Source organism: Nylanderia fulva, unplaced genomic scaffold (assembly GCF_048542155.1).
Source record: "Nylanderia fulva isolate GAGA-0341 unplaced genomic scaffold, ASM4854215v1 Scaffold142, whole genome shotgun sequence".
Lineage (NCBI taxonomy): Eukaryota > Metazoa > Arthropoda > Insecta > Hymenoptera > Formicidae > Nylanderia > Nylanderia fulva.
In genome coordinates this window covers 15,232-32,120 of record NW_028189644.1, presented here as the reverse complement: position 1 = coordinate 32,120, position 16,889 = coordinate 15,232, and the positions used below count along the sequence as shown (strand labels likewise).

General features: G+C 27.1%; 1 protein-coding gene across 1 annotated transcript; it reads left to right on the top strand.

Annotated features, from left to right (window-relative positions):
* The first annotated feature begins 3,324 nt into the window (after positions 1 to 3,324).
* On the top strand, positions 3,325 to 10,967 carry LOC146724217 (DENN domain-containing protein 1A-like). The gene is given in 12 exon segments (XM_085480306.1): positions 3,325 to 3,625; positions 3,941 to 4,096; positions 4,182 to 4,319; positions 4,385 to 4,520; positions 5,376 to 5,429; positions 5,536 to 5,793; positions 5,869 to 5,970; positions 8,446 to 8,673; positions 8,746 to 8,838; positions 8,840 to 8,923; positions 10,046 to 10,078; positions 10,935 to 10,967. Coding segments are annotated over 12 exon segments (1,386 nt in total). The 5' UTR covers positions 3,325 to 3,554.
* Positions 10,968 to 16,889: the final 5,922 nt, after the last annotated feature.

Genomic DNA, 16,889 nt, shown 5'->3' with positions numbered 1-16,889 from the left:
AAAACCGCAAACGAAAGTGTAATGGGAGTAAGAGTAAAGTCTGTGATAAAATTAATTGGCAATAGAAAATTAATAATTTTCAAATAGAAAAAATTTTGAAATTACCGAGGATTTACAAATAATAAAGTAAAAATATTAAATAATTTATGTTTTCGAATTTTGCTCGCGGAGAGGATCTTTAAAACAAGATTTTTAGAAGAGAGGACCTTTAAAATATAAACAGGCAAAAACGTTGGAAAAATTAAAGCGCGCGTTTAAACAGATAAACGCAATGAAATAAATACGCAATTGTTTTTACTTATCGCTGTAAGCTCACAAGCTTCTGACGTGCTATACACTTTTATATAATATATACAAGGTGTCCGGTAACTAACGGACCAATGATTAAGGGCGGATTCTCTGGCCAATTTGGAGACGATTTTTCCTTAGCAAAAATGTTGAGAAGTCAATAATTTTCGAGTTATAAGCGATTGAAAAAAATAGGTTTTTTGAAAACTAAACGTTTTGGAGTTAAAAGTCTAACATAATTACATTCTTCAGTTAATTTCAGGTAGAGTTTACTATAATAAAATTTTAATTTAAGGCTTAGTTATAAAGATACATAATGACAAAGATTGGAAAGTTGTAAAAAATGATGACCTTTTTCGACATTTTCGCTGAGGAAAAATCGTTCCCAAATTGACCAAAGAATCCATTTGTAATCATTGGTCTGTTAGTTACCGGACACCCTGTATATTGGACACGAGTTTCGTTTGTTTCAGATTCTCGAGAGTTGAAGTAGGAACATACGAGTATCATATATCGTTTGTGACTTGCCGAATGAAAGCAAGACAGAGAGCGAACGAGATGATGAGCTTAATAGCTCATAATGTTATAAATAAATAAATAAAAAATTATAACCTGACCTACTAGTTATTGAATCTTTTTTTAATAAAATGTTTCATTATTATTATCATCTAAGTCTAAGTCGTTTAATTACTTTTTAGTTTTTTAATAATTAATTTAATTTATTCTAGTCATTTTTATATGAGAAAAATAATATCACGTATACGTTTTATAATGAATTAATATATTTCGGGAACCGAATTATATATTCTTAATAATATAAAAGTGTTCAAAAATTATATTTGACTTTTAATTTTAATTATTTTATAGCAAAGAGTTCCGAAATCTCTTACACACATAATGGGGATTTTTTTCATCCATATAATTCGCAATTAAGTATATATGTTAATTATTAATTTTAATAAAATAAAAATTAAAATTAAAGGTCAAATATAATTTTTAAACACAAATATATTAAATTAATTATAAAACGTATACCCATGATAGTATTTTTCTCGTACAAAAATAATTAGAGTAAATTAAATTAATCATAAAAGATTAAAAATTAATTAAAGAATTTAAACTTATATCTTATATAATAATAATAAAACATTTTATTACGTCAAACCGTCGTGAAATAATTAAATAAAATTTGCTAGTTACGTCAAAGTCAAGTTTTCTAAGCTTATAAAACATTTTATTAAAAAACAGATTCAATAAATATAAGTACATGTTATATATATACTTATATTTATTGAATCTGTTTTTTTTAATAAAATGTTTTATTATTATCATATATAATATAAATTATTTAATTACTTTTTTATTTTTTTATGAGTAATTTAATTTGTTCTAGTTATTTTTGTACGAGAAAAATACTATCACGGGTATACGTTTTATAACGAATTAAATATATTTATGTTCAAAAATTATATTTGACCTTTAATTTTAATTTTGTATTTTATTAAAATTAATAATTAACATATATACTTAATTGCGAATTATATGGATGAACAAAATCCCTATTATGTGTGTAAGAGATTTCGGAACTCTTTGCTAAAATAATTAAAATTAAAAGTCAAATATAATTTTTGAACACTTTTATATTATTAAAAATATATAATTCGACTCTCGAAATATATTAATTCATTATAAAACGTATACGTATTAATATTTTTCACATATTAAAATGATTAGAATAAATTAAATTAATTATTAAAAAACTAAAAATTAATTAAACGACTTAGACTTAGATGATAATAATAATGAAACATTTATTAAAAAATAATTATAATAGGTTAGGTTAATATTTTATTTATTTATTTATTTATTTATTTATATATTTATAACATCATAAAATTCTGTCCTTTCCGAAATACGCGAACGCTACGAAAAGATAAATCTCGTACATGCCGCCGGACGAGTTCATGAGCATGAGACGCTCTTATCTTGGGAACGTATTAATAGTTACTGCATTGACCACTACTACGATATGGCGCTGAAATCAGTGAGAAATGCTGGTCTCTCCTTCATCCAGACCTTTGGCGATCTGTCTATTAATCTGTGCCAACACTCGGTCCTTAGCAGTGTTGTTAGACGGGCTAGGTTTTTTCGCGCATGCGCATTGAATGTAGTATTAATGAAGTAGTCACTCGCATGAAATGGGGTTCTGATTTCCCCCTCTGTTTAATTTTTCTTAAATTATTGAAAATTTTTTAAAATAATTAATGAATCGTATAATTTTTATTATAAATATAATAAATTTAATTAAAAATGTTAAATATAAACATACAATAAACAAATAATGAAATTATAAAATATATACATATACGTGTACCTATGTTATAACATACGTAAATTACGAGTTTAGTTTTTATTTATACAATTTATAATTTGAATTATTGATTAATTTTAATATACATAAATTATAATAATACACTTTTATATTACATATATTGTAATAATTTATTTATTTTTACGTACGTTCAATTTATCTGTTTCCTGCGATTCCGCCAAAACTCCGTGGTCCAGGGTCTTGGTCCGTAGTTGCGCGCGCAAACATCATACGTTACTGTAGTCGTCATGGTTACGTCACGGTAATACGCGCATGCGCGAAAAAACCTAGTCCGTCTAACAACACTGGTCCTTAGTTCCACAGTATAGTCCGTGCTCTCGGCGTCCCTGAGGTATAGCCGGTGTAAGCAGGTTGCCTCATAAAAATAGAGAGCGCCCCATTCTTTCTAGCCTAGGAATAAAGAGAGTAGGAAGGTCACTAGGACGTGACATGATACTGAAATGAGACGATGTGATTGGTCGGCGTAAGTTACCGCAAGTTACGCCTCATGTGACGGCATCCTGTTACCGCCCTATGGCATAAATAAACGCACCCGTCTGTCTGAATCAGGCTTAATAGCGTTCATTGTGCTCTTCTGTCGAGTACCTGTGTGTGAGTATGTATGTGTGTATTGCTACGTGACACATATTCATTTTCATTCAGTTTCAATCTAATTTCAGAGAAAACGTGTGATAGATACAATACCTAAGAATTCACAGATTTCATCTCGATTAGTGATATATTTACCGCTTTGTAATTTGAGAAAGGCAAAGGAGAGATAAAGTCGCATTACATTGACAGCTAGTAAAAGCAACTAAGTGTTGACGATATATTTTGACATTACATTTTTTAAATTATATATACGAATGGAATATCATTACTATCATGTAATACAATGATGTATAAAGATCAGGATACGAAGAATTTGTTTTTTTTTTCGACCGTTATCATGGGATCTCGACTAAGGTAAGTCCTTTGTCTCATTTCGTCTTTGTGTAATAGAGCTATCTGATTTTGTTTGAGCGAAATTGAATACGATAATATATCCCATCTGTAAAATTTCACTCAGATAACGTCACAGAATGTTTTTTTGATTAACAGAATATATTTTATATTTTTTAAACGTCATGTATTTTTTTTTATTTTTTTGTATTTTTTATATATCATATTTTTATTTATTAAATATTGCGTTGATGAATATAATAATAACTGCAATTTACAATTGTATTTCATTATTTACTTGAATTATATAAATATTAATTTAAGTAATATAATCTTCAGGGAAAATGTCAAACAACTGTTTGAATGTTTCTGCGAGATAGCTGCACCAGTAGGAGAGAAACCAGCTTGGATACTTCAAAAATATCCTAGCTCTTTCTCAGATGAAGAAATACTTAAATCTGTTCCTAAATTTGCATATCCTTGTGAATTTGAAAAGTATGTTGATATTTAGCACAGAGAAAAATATGATTATATTTTTGTATATCTTATAATATTTTTCTATTACATGTTATCATTTCAGTTTGCTGGTACAACATTTTTCATTCGTACTCACTAGTATAGATTCAAAATGGACTTTTGGCTTTTGCCGTCATGATCCCAAAACAGAAACAGCTTTGATAGTTTTAAGTGCACTTCCATGGCACGAAACATTTTACAAGTTAGTAAAAAATGTGTAAATGTGTTTAGAGTCAAAATTTATATTATACTGTATTTTCATTATAGGTTATTGAATCATATTGCATCTTTAACCAGCAATGGCAGTGGAGAGGATTTATGGAAGTTTCTTGAGAACATATATGCCTGTGGAGTTCCAATTCCTGGAAATTCCATATCGATCTCTTTACCAAATTCTACAACAGTAAATTAATTGTTTTTAGAATCTATAAAATATACATGTTTATATTTTTTACACATATACAGGGTGTCCGGTAACTAATGGACCAACGATTACAAATGGATTCTTTGGTCAATTTGGGAACGATTTTTCCTCAGTGAAAATGTCGAAAAAGGTCATCATTTTTTACAACTTTCCAATATTTGTCATTATGTATCTTTATAACTAAAGCCTCAAATTAAAATTTTATTATAATAAACTCTACCTGAAATTAACTAAAGAATGTAATTATGTTAGACTTTTAACTCTAAAACGTTTAGTTTTCAAAAAACCCATTTTTTTCAATTGCTTATAACTCGAAAATTATTGACTTCTTAACATTTTTGCTAAGGAAAAATCGTCTCCAAATTGGCCAGAGAATCCGCCCTTAATCATTGGTCCGTTAGTTACCGAACACCCTGTATATATTTTATATTATATATTTATATTATAGTATATTTTTTACACATATTTTTTATACAAATTAACATGCATTTTTTTCATATAAAAATTGCTTTTTAATATATTTTTCAAGGGGTTTACCGCAAAAAATACATCTATTGCCAAAAACAGTAATAAATAATAATAAGTTCCATATTTTTGCATTAAACATTATTCTTTATTTCTGTCTGCCTTGTATTGTCTACTATTGTTTTTTTTTTTTGCCTAATGTCACATTTTCAATATGTTTAGTTATTCTTTTGTTATTGCCGTTTATTGCTTAAAATATGTACACTTATTGCTGAGTGGTAGACTCCTTGATATTTTTATTAAATCATTTTTATATATACTTAAACATATACATACATTTATACATTTAAAATATTTCAATATTTTCAGAATTTTATTTGTCAAAGTCCAAAACAGTTTCAACTACCTAGCATCCCAGAAAACGTAAGCTTAACATCATAATTGAATATATTAAAATAAATTTGTTGTAAAATTTTATTATGTATAAAATTATAATGAAGTATTTTCCTAAGTGACTTTACTATTTCAGAGAAATTTGACTGAATATTATAGCGCTGTTGATTCAAACAATATGATGATGATATTTGCATCTATGTTATACGAACGTCGTATTATTTTTATTTCAAAGCGTTTATCTAGATTAAGTGCGTGCGTACAAGCGTGCAATGCTTTAATTTATCCAATGATTTGGCAACATATATATATCCCTGTTCTACCTTTGTCGTTAATAGATTATTTATTAGCTCCTATGCCATTTCTTATCGGGGTTCCCACATCAACGCTTCAGGTATTTAAAGCAAAAGTTTTTAAAATATGTCATTATGTATGTACAATATATATTATTTTATAATATTCTTTGCAGAAAGTACCCAAAAGTGATTTAGGAGAAGTTGTTATTTTAGATGCTGATAATAATGTGATAGAGTCACCATTTCAAGATTTGGAGTCTTTACCTCAAGATGTGGTGTGTATATTATGCATTATATTTTAATCATGAAACTATAAATATACAAGATGTTTTATTTTAATATAATCAAATATTACTAAAACTATGACTGTAATGAGAAAATATTTATACAAAAGATTTCAAGAGAGAAAAATGTTTATAATCTTGAATTTTAACTAATAAATCAATTTCTCGTAATATTTGTAAGTTGCAATTACATATTGTTTTAAACAAATTTTGTGTAAACAAAATACTTTAAGCAATATATTTTCTTTAAATAATTATGAATTTTCTTTGTACTAATTGGTTATTTTTTTATTTTAATTATTTTGTACATAAAAGTATTGAAATAAGATTATCGAAAAATGAATATTTTTACGAAATATTTTATAATTTATGTAAAATTATTAAAATATAAAATATTTTAAATAATTAGATAATGCTCGTTAAAATTAACAATGTTTAGGGATGAGGCTTACGAGCGAATGCTAGGATAATAGTTGCAAAAATCAGTCTTGATGCACAAGAAAACTAGTATATTTCAAGTTTACAAACGTTTCGGTCCTCTACGTGACCATCTTCAGTGGTTACATTAGCAAAGATATTAATAAGTTCCTTGCGTGATGTGTAGGTCAAAAAATATAAAATAACATGAAACTGAAGTTTCAATGCTAGTGTAAGTGTAAGTGTAAGTCTCCTGCATATCCTGGCCCGACAGTAATGTTCGTAGTCTGAACGTTCTTAGGAGACTGTCAGTCTCCATTGAAACTTTCAGTTTCATGTTATTTTATATTTTTTGACCTACACATCACGCAAGGAACTTATTAATATCTTTGCTAATGTAACCACTGAAGATGGTCACGTAGAGGACCGAAACGTTTGTAAACTTGAAATATACTAGTTTTCTTGTGCATCAAGACTGATTTTTGCAACTATCATCCTAGCATTGGCTCGTAAGCCTCATCCCTAAACATTGATAAATTATTTTATATAAAATATTGAGAAGAATCAATTTATATAAAATAATTAGGATGGTTGCATTTTAAAAAAACTAACAAGGGGACACTACACCCAGTACATCGAGAATCAGGATGCCAATTTTTTTTGGTGATTCTAGAGGTTAAAAAAAGGTATACGTGTTTCGGCGTTTTGTCGAATGCTCCGTAGTTTTCGAGTAAAAAATTTTTAAAAATCGAAAAGTGCAGCAGCGATTAAGAGCTAACTCGTAGGTCGCAAGTTCGAGTCCGTGTCTTGTTACTATTTTTTTGTTTTATCTTGCTAGTTTTGAAAAAGTGTTGTTGTTTAAATATATTTATTTATTTATTTAATTAAATTATTACAATAAAAAAATTTTTTTTTTCAAATATTTTGTTTTTATATCTTATTTTTATTTAAATTATATTTGTCATTACACATTATATATATTTAAATATATTTAAACAACAACACTTTTCAAAACTAGTAAGATAAAACAAAAAAAAAAGTAACAAGACATGGACTCGAACTTGCGACCTACGAGTTAGCTCTTAATCGCTGCTGCACTTTTCGATTTTTTTAAAAATTTTTTACTCGAAAACTACGGAGCATTCGACAAAACGCCGAAACACGTATACCTTTTTTTGACCTCTAGAATCACCAAAAAAATTGGCATCCTGATTCTTGATGTACTGGGTGTAGTGTCCCCTTGTAAGTTGAATGATTTTAAATAATTTTAAAAAACTTAAGAACGTAGATATTTGAGAATCGCCAGACAGAATTTAAAAAAGGTAAGAATCTTCTCTCGACCGTAACTGGCAAATATTATTTATTCAATCACAACGTTTCGAGCCTTCTTTGAGTCCTTTTCAAGTGATCTAGATATACTTGACAGAGATTAATACAATAAAAAACAAAATTACTTCACAATATTACAAAATGATAAAAAGAAGCGAAACATACTTGTAAAATAAAAATAAAATTATAATTTTAAGATGTCAAGAACGAACATAGTGTCAGTTTGACAACACGTCAAGACTCTTAGACGAGTTATTGGAGACCTAAACGACCTTTATTATTTTGTCGTAGATATTACTTAGATTGTCGGTATCCTTGAAAAGGACTCAAAGAAGGGTCGAAACGTTGTGATTGAATAAATAATATTTGCCAGTACGGTCGAGAGAAGATTTCTTACCTTTTTTAAAAAAACTTAATTAAAATTTAAAATTATTAACTGTTTTTCCTTGGAAATTTTTTAACTTTTATGTAAAATATGTTCGCATTACAGCCATAATTTCAGCATATTCGACTATATGTATTAAAATGAAACATCCTGTATATTGTATCATATTGCTGTATGTAATAAGGTAATGCATTTTAAGGCTTCTGGTTCCTAAAAATGTCATCTAAGAATTTTCAGTGTATACTGTCTCGTCTCTGACGTCACAATCTAACATGGCCGCGGCGAGGACCTAGGAGCCTTAAATAATGAAATAAAATAAAATTCTTATATTGTAGGTGACAAATTTGAAGAAAGCATTACGTAATAGATCAACTCTTCTTGGAGATGGTGTGTCAAGAGCATTCTTACGTGCATTAGTGCAATTAACTGCAGGTTATAGAGAAGCATTAACTCTACAACAGGGTGAGCGTATTACATTCAATGAAAATGCTTTTGTCGAAAGTAGACCATCTTCCATGCAACCTTTTTTACGAAAAATGTTGGAATTACAAATTTTTCAACAAGTAAGTTTCTTATATGTGTAACGTTTATAGCTATATTTAATACTATATAAATGTTCTGGGTTATATTTTCAGTTTATAGAAGAAAGATTAAACATGCTTAATTCAGGACTTGGTTTCTCAGACGAGTTTGAAATGGAGGCTTGCAGTTATTCAGCCAAATCGAATAGGTAAATTTATGCAGCAATACAGAGAATGGTCTTATACTATGCGAAAAGAAAGCTCTGCATTTTTCCGTAGTGTAAAAGATAAGGTAATAGCTTATTTCAAATAATTTAAACTAGTTTAAGGTGTTATGTAAATTAGTTTCAGTATTATGTAGTTTATTATATAAAAGTTATTCCCAGAACTAATTTTTATATCTAATATCTTCATATTTTTATATGCAGAGTCTTTCAGGAGGAATGGTTAATATTTAGGACATGATGGTGTGCATTATTTTAGGCAAAAAGTTCATATAAACATGTGTCCAACTCTGAATAATTATAAAAATATTATACATGTTCAATCTTAAGAACAGATATACAGAATGTCTGACACAGGTTGTCCACACCGAAAATATACAAGTAATCTTGTTATTTGGAGACAAATTTTTTCTCAGCAAAAATATTGAAGCATCAATAATGTTCGAGTTATAAGCGATTGAAAATTGAGGAATTTTTAACAAACTAAGCCTTGTGGAAACAAAACAACATTCTCCAAATTTCAAATAGCGTTTATTTTAATAAATTTTAATAAGAGTAGTTTTAAAGATACATTATGGCAAAAATTATGTGAACATGCAAAAAATGAAACCTCCCTCGACATTTTTGTGAGGGAAAAATCATCTCCAAATAACGAGATCTACTTGTATATTTTTGGATGTGGACACTTTATGTCCGACACCCTGTATTTATAAATTTAGTAGAATCAAATGTTATGAAACAATTAGTTATACATTAAATTTTCGTCGTTTCCTATTACCATGGTTGCAAATATAAACATTAGGTCATGTTTTATAAGTCTTGTGTTTAAAAATTTTTATTTTTGCTGTAATTAAAACACTTTAGATTACTTATGTCACAAATTAGTATTAATTAAAATTATTGTTTATTAATTAATATAGTCATTCAAGTTTATTATAAGCTTAAAATTTGATGTAATTTTCAAAGAATTTGGTTATATTAAGTTAATAAATGTATTCGTTTATAAAAGACTAAACATGCTGCATCTTTACAATTGTCCAGAATAGGATACATGATTATATAAACTTTTTTGCTTAAAATGATGTGTCCTAGAATGCTAACCATTTCTCCTAAAATACCTTTATATATATATGTATATGTTATATATTTTTATTTAAAAAGTTAGAGTATTTTATTTTCTTATTTTACAGGCCAATCCAGCAGTAAAGTATGCCGTTAAATCAGTAAAGTTTCAATATCAAAATTTAATCAAATTGTACTTTATATACTAATAATTAAATATATTATTATATATCTCTTATATTTGCATGTACTTTTTTAACATGTTTGAACATTAAATTATAACTTTTTGTCTGACTTGAAAAGTAATGGCCGTTACAAAAGTTTTGTTTGCAATAGAAACAAACAATTTTGTTACATTCTTCTTTATAACAAATATTGAGAATTTATAAACAACAGTTACCTTTATCACTTTTTCGAACCTTTATAATTTTTATGTAATAAATATATTGATCAAAGAGTGTTGATATAGAATTACATAACTATTGAAAATTTTTTCATATTTTGTGTTCTTTCTAATTTTGTAAAAAATATTTAGTTAGATAACTTAAGAGTTCGAATTATGAAAATTAGCACAGTGTCATTATCTTAAATAAAATAAAGACAAATTATCAATGTGGAATTTATGAATGGAAAGAAAAATAAAAAATTTTTCTTATTTTATTTATTTTACAATTTTTAAAAAATTTTTAAGAATTTTTTTTCCCACTTTTTTAAAGTTTTTTTTTTTTGAAATATAAAAATTATTATACTAATAATAGTGATTAATTATAAAATTATTTTATTATTTTGTTATTTATTTTTATTAAAATAAGATTAAAAAATATATAATTTTGAGTGTTTAACCTTCTTACAATTGGTCCGAACATTTTATTAAAATTAAATAGTAATAAATTACTTTTCAAGAGAAAAAGAAAAGACAGTAATGAGTACTTCTGCTAAAATAATTTTCTCAATTTGCTTCTTTTTAAATTATTTTTATTATAATACGATGCTAGTATAAAGATTAATCCCAAACAGGTGAAAGATAAAGGGAGATATGAAACGGAATAAAAGACAAAAGGAAAGGTATGCTTCTTTTGATATTGATATATTTATTATCATTGCATGTTAAATAGTATAAATATTGATTTATAAATAAATTTTTTTTTGTGAAAAATAGGGCGACCTAATAGAAGTGAAACTAGTATAAGATTACCCCAAACCCCGATCAGTCCTAGCTCACCCACTTTTGAAGATCTGTTGGTTTACATCTCCACCAAAATCTCCAAACGGATAGCAACGACAGTTATCGAAAAAAGGGAAATTTCATTTGCGGACACTAATTTGAGCAAGGTATGTAAATTTATATAACATGTTTGTTAATAAAATTATACAGGGTGTTATAAAAATACCGGGCAGCAGAATAACTCGAAAAATATAGTCCTAGAAAAAATGTAAGATACTGATTTTTATTATTTTTCCTGGCTTCTGAACGGTAAAAGCAGAAAAAATCTAAAACCCATATTAACATTTTTTCTTTAAAACTCATATTTTTCGAGTTATTTTGCTGTTCATTTTTTATAATGCCCTGTATATATATATATAAATAATATATAATTTTAGGGAAAAAAGATTTGAAAAAATTTTATTAAAATTCTTTTCGAATAAAAATGAATATATATTTAAAAAAAATTTTTTTTTTTTTTGGTTTAATTTTTCTTTTAAAATTCTTTTTTCCTGTTTTTTGTTTTTTCGTCTTTTTCCCAATAATTTTAACTTTTTAAAAATTTTTGAAAATACACAGGGGATACGTGCATAAAAAAAAACCCAGTTCTTTTGTTTGAAAAAATTTTTTTATATCTTTTTTTTAGATGATATTCCTTGAAAAAAAAAAATCCGTTTTTTTTTTCATTTAAAAATGAATAATCCTCCCCAAATCTTCGATTTGGGGCCGTATAAAAATACGGTTACCTTAAATGTATTTTCTTTATAATATTTCAAGGAAAATCAAATCGGCGTCGGTTTCTGTAATGTTTTTTTATACGATAAATAATTTCTTATATGTTATGCACAGACCGTAAAAAAATCCCGGGAAAAAGTAAGCAATCTCTCGCAAAAAGTAAAACAAGGGAAAAAATAACTTCATTAGGTCTTTATATTTGGGTTTAAAATTACATGTTTTGATAAGCTACGATTTAAGAAAACTTTTAAATAATTTCTATTTAGATTCTGAAATCATGTACAAGTGAAATGAAAATTATTCTTGATTTCAACCCTTTAAAAAAATAAAATAAATTTTTTCAATAAAAAATAAACTTTTGTTTTTTCAAAAAAATTAATTTTATATATTCATTGAATGTGTACTTTGCTAATTACAGTTTTTAAAATTTTGTGTATATATATATATATTATATATATATATAATATATGTACATACGACAATCACTGGGCTGTGATAAGGGTGTCTGCTAGAAAATTAAAAGAGTGAGGCCAAAATGGGCCTGTTCGCCCCTTTGGAAATCCGATTTGAATTCGGTTTGCTAACCAGTTATATATATAAGACATATTTCTGAAAGTTTAAAATTGGCCCACTCTTTTCTCCAAGTTTATGATGATTAAAATTCTCATACTCATTAAATCTTTAATTTTTTCCCTTATAGGTAGCCAGAGTGGATTGCAATTATTTTAATAAATTTTCGCAATAATTAATCTCGATAATCATTCTCGTTTAAAATCTTACATCCCGTAGTCATTCTGCAATCACTCTGGGTTAAACCTATGGGAACTAAGGGATTAAAAACCTTGCTCCACATATTTAAAAATTTGGGTTTCCGAGTTCTCAGGCGAGAAATGTGTAGCAATTTATGCAGTTTTTACGCAAAGGCAGCAATTCATTGGCTACACATTCCGGTCCGAGACCGGAAAATTTCTAGTTTCGTGACACAAGGCCTTAAAAAGTAACCCACCACCAGCTATGGGTACATGTGTAAATCTTTTTTTCATACATATATTGACCTAAGTTTTTTGCATCTGGGATAAAAGCAGGGAAAGGCACAAATTGAAAAAACTGTGAACTTTGACCCTCTTCTGAAGAAAAAAAGTGGGCTCAATCCATGTAGAAACCCAAAAATTCAAATCTATTTTAGGGGGGCAAAACACGTTTTTTGGCTTTTTTTTGGCGTCATTTTTTAATTTTTATGTATCTAAGTTTTTTTTAATGTGGCAAGTGCGGAAAAAACGAATAACATTAGCGCGTGAAGTTGCCCCCTGGCCGAGGGCTTATGATGCTTTTCACTGAGTACGAGCTAATGGGGCCCCAATTTACGCGGATGTTTTTTTCTTTGTTTTTTCCGAATTCAACATATTTTTGAAAATGCCTATCGCAAAAGTTCGTTTGAGGTTTACTCATTACTTATCCTTGATTTTTCGGTAATAAATTTCTGGCAGATTCAGGTTTTCTAAGTTCTAACGGCCGTGGAGGGGGTCTAGAATAACTCGTTTTTTTTAATCCATTTAATCCTCTTAAATAGTGAGTTATAACAAAAGTGAGTTTTGTATGGCGTGAATTTCGTTAATTCAAGTTTGTTTGTCAATCGAGAGAAAGATGATTTTTCGACACGTGCGGTTAAAGTGTTACTCATAGGAAACAATTACAGCCTAGGGTGGTATAAAAGTAAAGAATAAAGATTGCTTTCTCGCACTAGTGTGTAAAGTTAAGGCATACATTGAATCGTTGAGAAATAAGCCATTTACGGAACGCTAAAAGCAATCGAAAATCGGAACTTTCGCACAGGCGTTGACAACAAAGATAGTATATGGGGCCTGTGTGGAGGACAACGAATACATCGCGCGTAAAGTTGCCGGCTTCGCCTTCGCTTATGATGGCATTCACACTCGTATCGTGTGAATGTAGTTCATAAGCCTTCGGCTAATGCACCGGCAAACTTACCGCGATGTTTTGTAATTCGTGATTTCCGCACTTGCCACATAAGATATACTTTCTTGCTTTATTTATATCACTATAATCAAGATTATATATACATAAGTCAATTATTTGTTTATGAATTAATAAACTGGACATGCTCTAAATTAAAGTACTATAAATGTTGCTTTAATACTTCCTTGTTTACGTCATTGATGGCGTTATTTTACATTATTATATATATTATTTTATACTATATATATTTATCAAAATAACATCATTTTCAAAATACTACAAATACTTCAAAGGTTTTTATCTGTTATTGTTTTAGGTGCCTCAAAATTTTATACATAAAATCTATTAAGCATATAATACTACGGAATTTTTTTTAACAATTTAATCTACAAAAATGCGGGCTTATATATTGTTTATAGATATGATTTTTGAATGTTTTTCTCTTTTCATTGGAATTTAAAGTCATACAGAAGAAGACTGAGGTTAACAAGTCGAAAAGTTTATTTTATACTTGCGGAATTTTGTAATAATTTAAAAGTAAAAATATAACGTGTGTTGCATTGAGTATTTATAGTCGAGATGAAAACATTAAGGAAAGTGTAACAAGAATACATTAAAGACATACAGTAATTTCATTTGACATTACATTACAAACATGTTCCATTTTTGATTAATAAATGAGTCAAAATGAGTAAAACAAACTCATTAGTAATACATGTTATGTTAATAATTTCGGGATTTATACTGTGCTTACAATTGAATTGTCAGTTTTCTTCGTGGAATATCAGTATATCACACTCACACGCAAAAAAATTGAGCCATTAAACTTTACCATATTTTCATCTTGAATGTGCGATAATCATTAAAAACTCATCATATTTCAGATAGATAAATTGAAAAACTTGAATATTTCCGTAAAGGACAAAGATCAAAAATTGAATTACACAAAATGTTTACAAAATGGTGGGATGTTGTAGATGTTGAAGAATTGGAAAGAAAAGAAAACTGTCTGTCAAATTTTGTTTAGGGAATCTATGCCTCTGTATAAAAAATATGAATATTTAAACTTATCAATTTTCTAAAAAAATCAACTTTTTTAAAGGGAAATTTTTTAATTTTTCTAAAAATTTTTTTTTTTTAATAGATTACATCTTTTTAAAAAAAAGATAAAATAAATTTTTTGTAAAATCTACAATTTAGAAAAAAAATTTATCATGAAAAACTTTTTAAAAAAGAAATTAAAATTATAAAAAGTTTAAACTTTTTTGGCAATAAAAAAAAAAATAACAAAAATAAAAATTTGTTTAGAATGTAACGTTTAAACAAAAAAATCTTAAAAAAAAATGTATCATACTGTTTTTTCAAGAATATGTTTTTTTTTTAAGATATAAGCAATTTTTGGTTTTTTCATTATTGGCAAAAGTTTTAAGATTTAAAAAAAAGTTTACATTTTAATTTCCTTTTTGAAAAAATTTACATGATAATTTATTTTTAAATTGTAGAAATTTTTTAAAAAAGGCTATTTACCCAAAAATTAAAAATTTTTTTTAAAACAGTATAATTATATCAAAAAAAAATCGTTTGGGAAAAATTTTTTTTAAAAATGATTTTTTAAGAAATAAAAGAGCTTAAAAACTTATACAAATTTTTTTTTCCCCCCGGGGCCGATTACCTAAACTATGCAAAAATTAAAATAAAAAATTCTTTTTTTTATTTTTCAACGTCTATCTTCAACCCTAGCTATTTTGTTAAAAAAATTTTGTTTTTTGTTTTTTTGTTATTAAAAGAAAAATTTAAAATACTTCAATTTAGCTATGGTTTACCTCAATACGATGATTTTTTACTGAGTTATTGCGATTCAAAAATGTCAAAAAATTGTGGGAAAATTTAGTGACCTATTTTTTTTATGTGAGTATATTATAAGCGCCTTTTTAAAGCGCGTGATAAAACAGGGGGGTCCGGTAAAAACGGACCCAAAAAATTTAAGGGGGGATTCTCTGGCCAATTTGGAGCGATTTTTTCCTTTCCCAAAAAGTTTTTAGGGAAATCAAAAATTTTTGATTTTAAACGATTGAAAAAAAAAGGGTTTTTTGAAAAATAAACGTTTTTGGGGTTAAAAGTTCCCACATAATTACATTCTTAGTTAATTTCAGGTAGAGTTTACTATAAAAAATTTTAATTTTGGCTTAGTTATAAAGATACATAAGACAAATATTGGAAAATTTTAAAAAATGATGACTTTTTTGACATTTTTGTGAGGGAAAAACGTTCTCAAAAGGGCCAAAGAATCCACTTGTAATCGTTGGTTCCCTTAGTTACCGGACACCCTATATATATATAATATATATATACATATTTTTATATAATATATATATCACATAAACAAAATACACCCAAGGGATTACAGTAAAAAAACGTATCACCTTTAAGGCCTAGTTAACCCGAAGAATCAGACTCTCCCCCCAAAAACCCGAGGCATAAAAATAGACTTATGCCCGGGAAATTCAAGAAAGTGAATTCCAAAGGGGACCAAAAAGTGGATAGAACGGTAAGTTTTTTTTATTTATTTTATTATTTGTTTGCTTAAATTTTATTTCTTTTTTACAGTGAAAATTACGCTATAATTTTCTCTAATACAAAAAAAAAATACATTAGTTGTTCGTTTAAGATAAAAAATATTATTCTAAAATATGATAAGATGATTACTATTTATTAATGGCTTTATTTTAATATTTTTATTTTTACAACAAGTGCACACTTATTTAAATTTTTAAAACACAAAAATTTTTTGCAAGATAACTTTTACATGAGGGAATTCCCAAAATTTGAAAACATATTAAAACCCCGACATATGTATTTTATATTGAATAAAAAATTGATCTTGGGAAAAATTCAAAAAAATTTAACCCCTTGTTATTTATTAAAAAGTTTTTAGCAAATAAAGTTTTTCAAAAAAAAAAATATAATTCATTTTATCTTAGAAAAAAGAAAGAAAAAAAAAAAATTTCCCCAAAAATAAATTTTTTTTTTGAAGGGCACAGATGAGTGTTATAAGT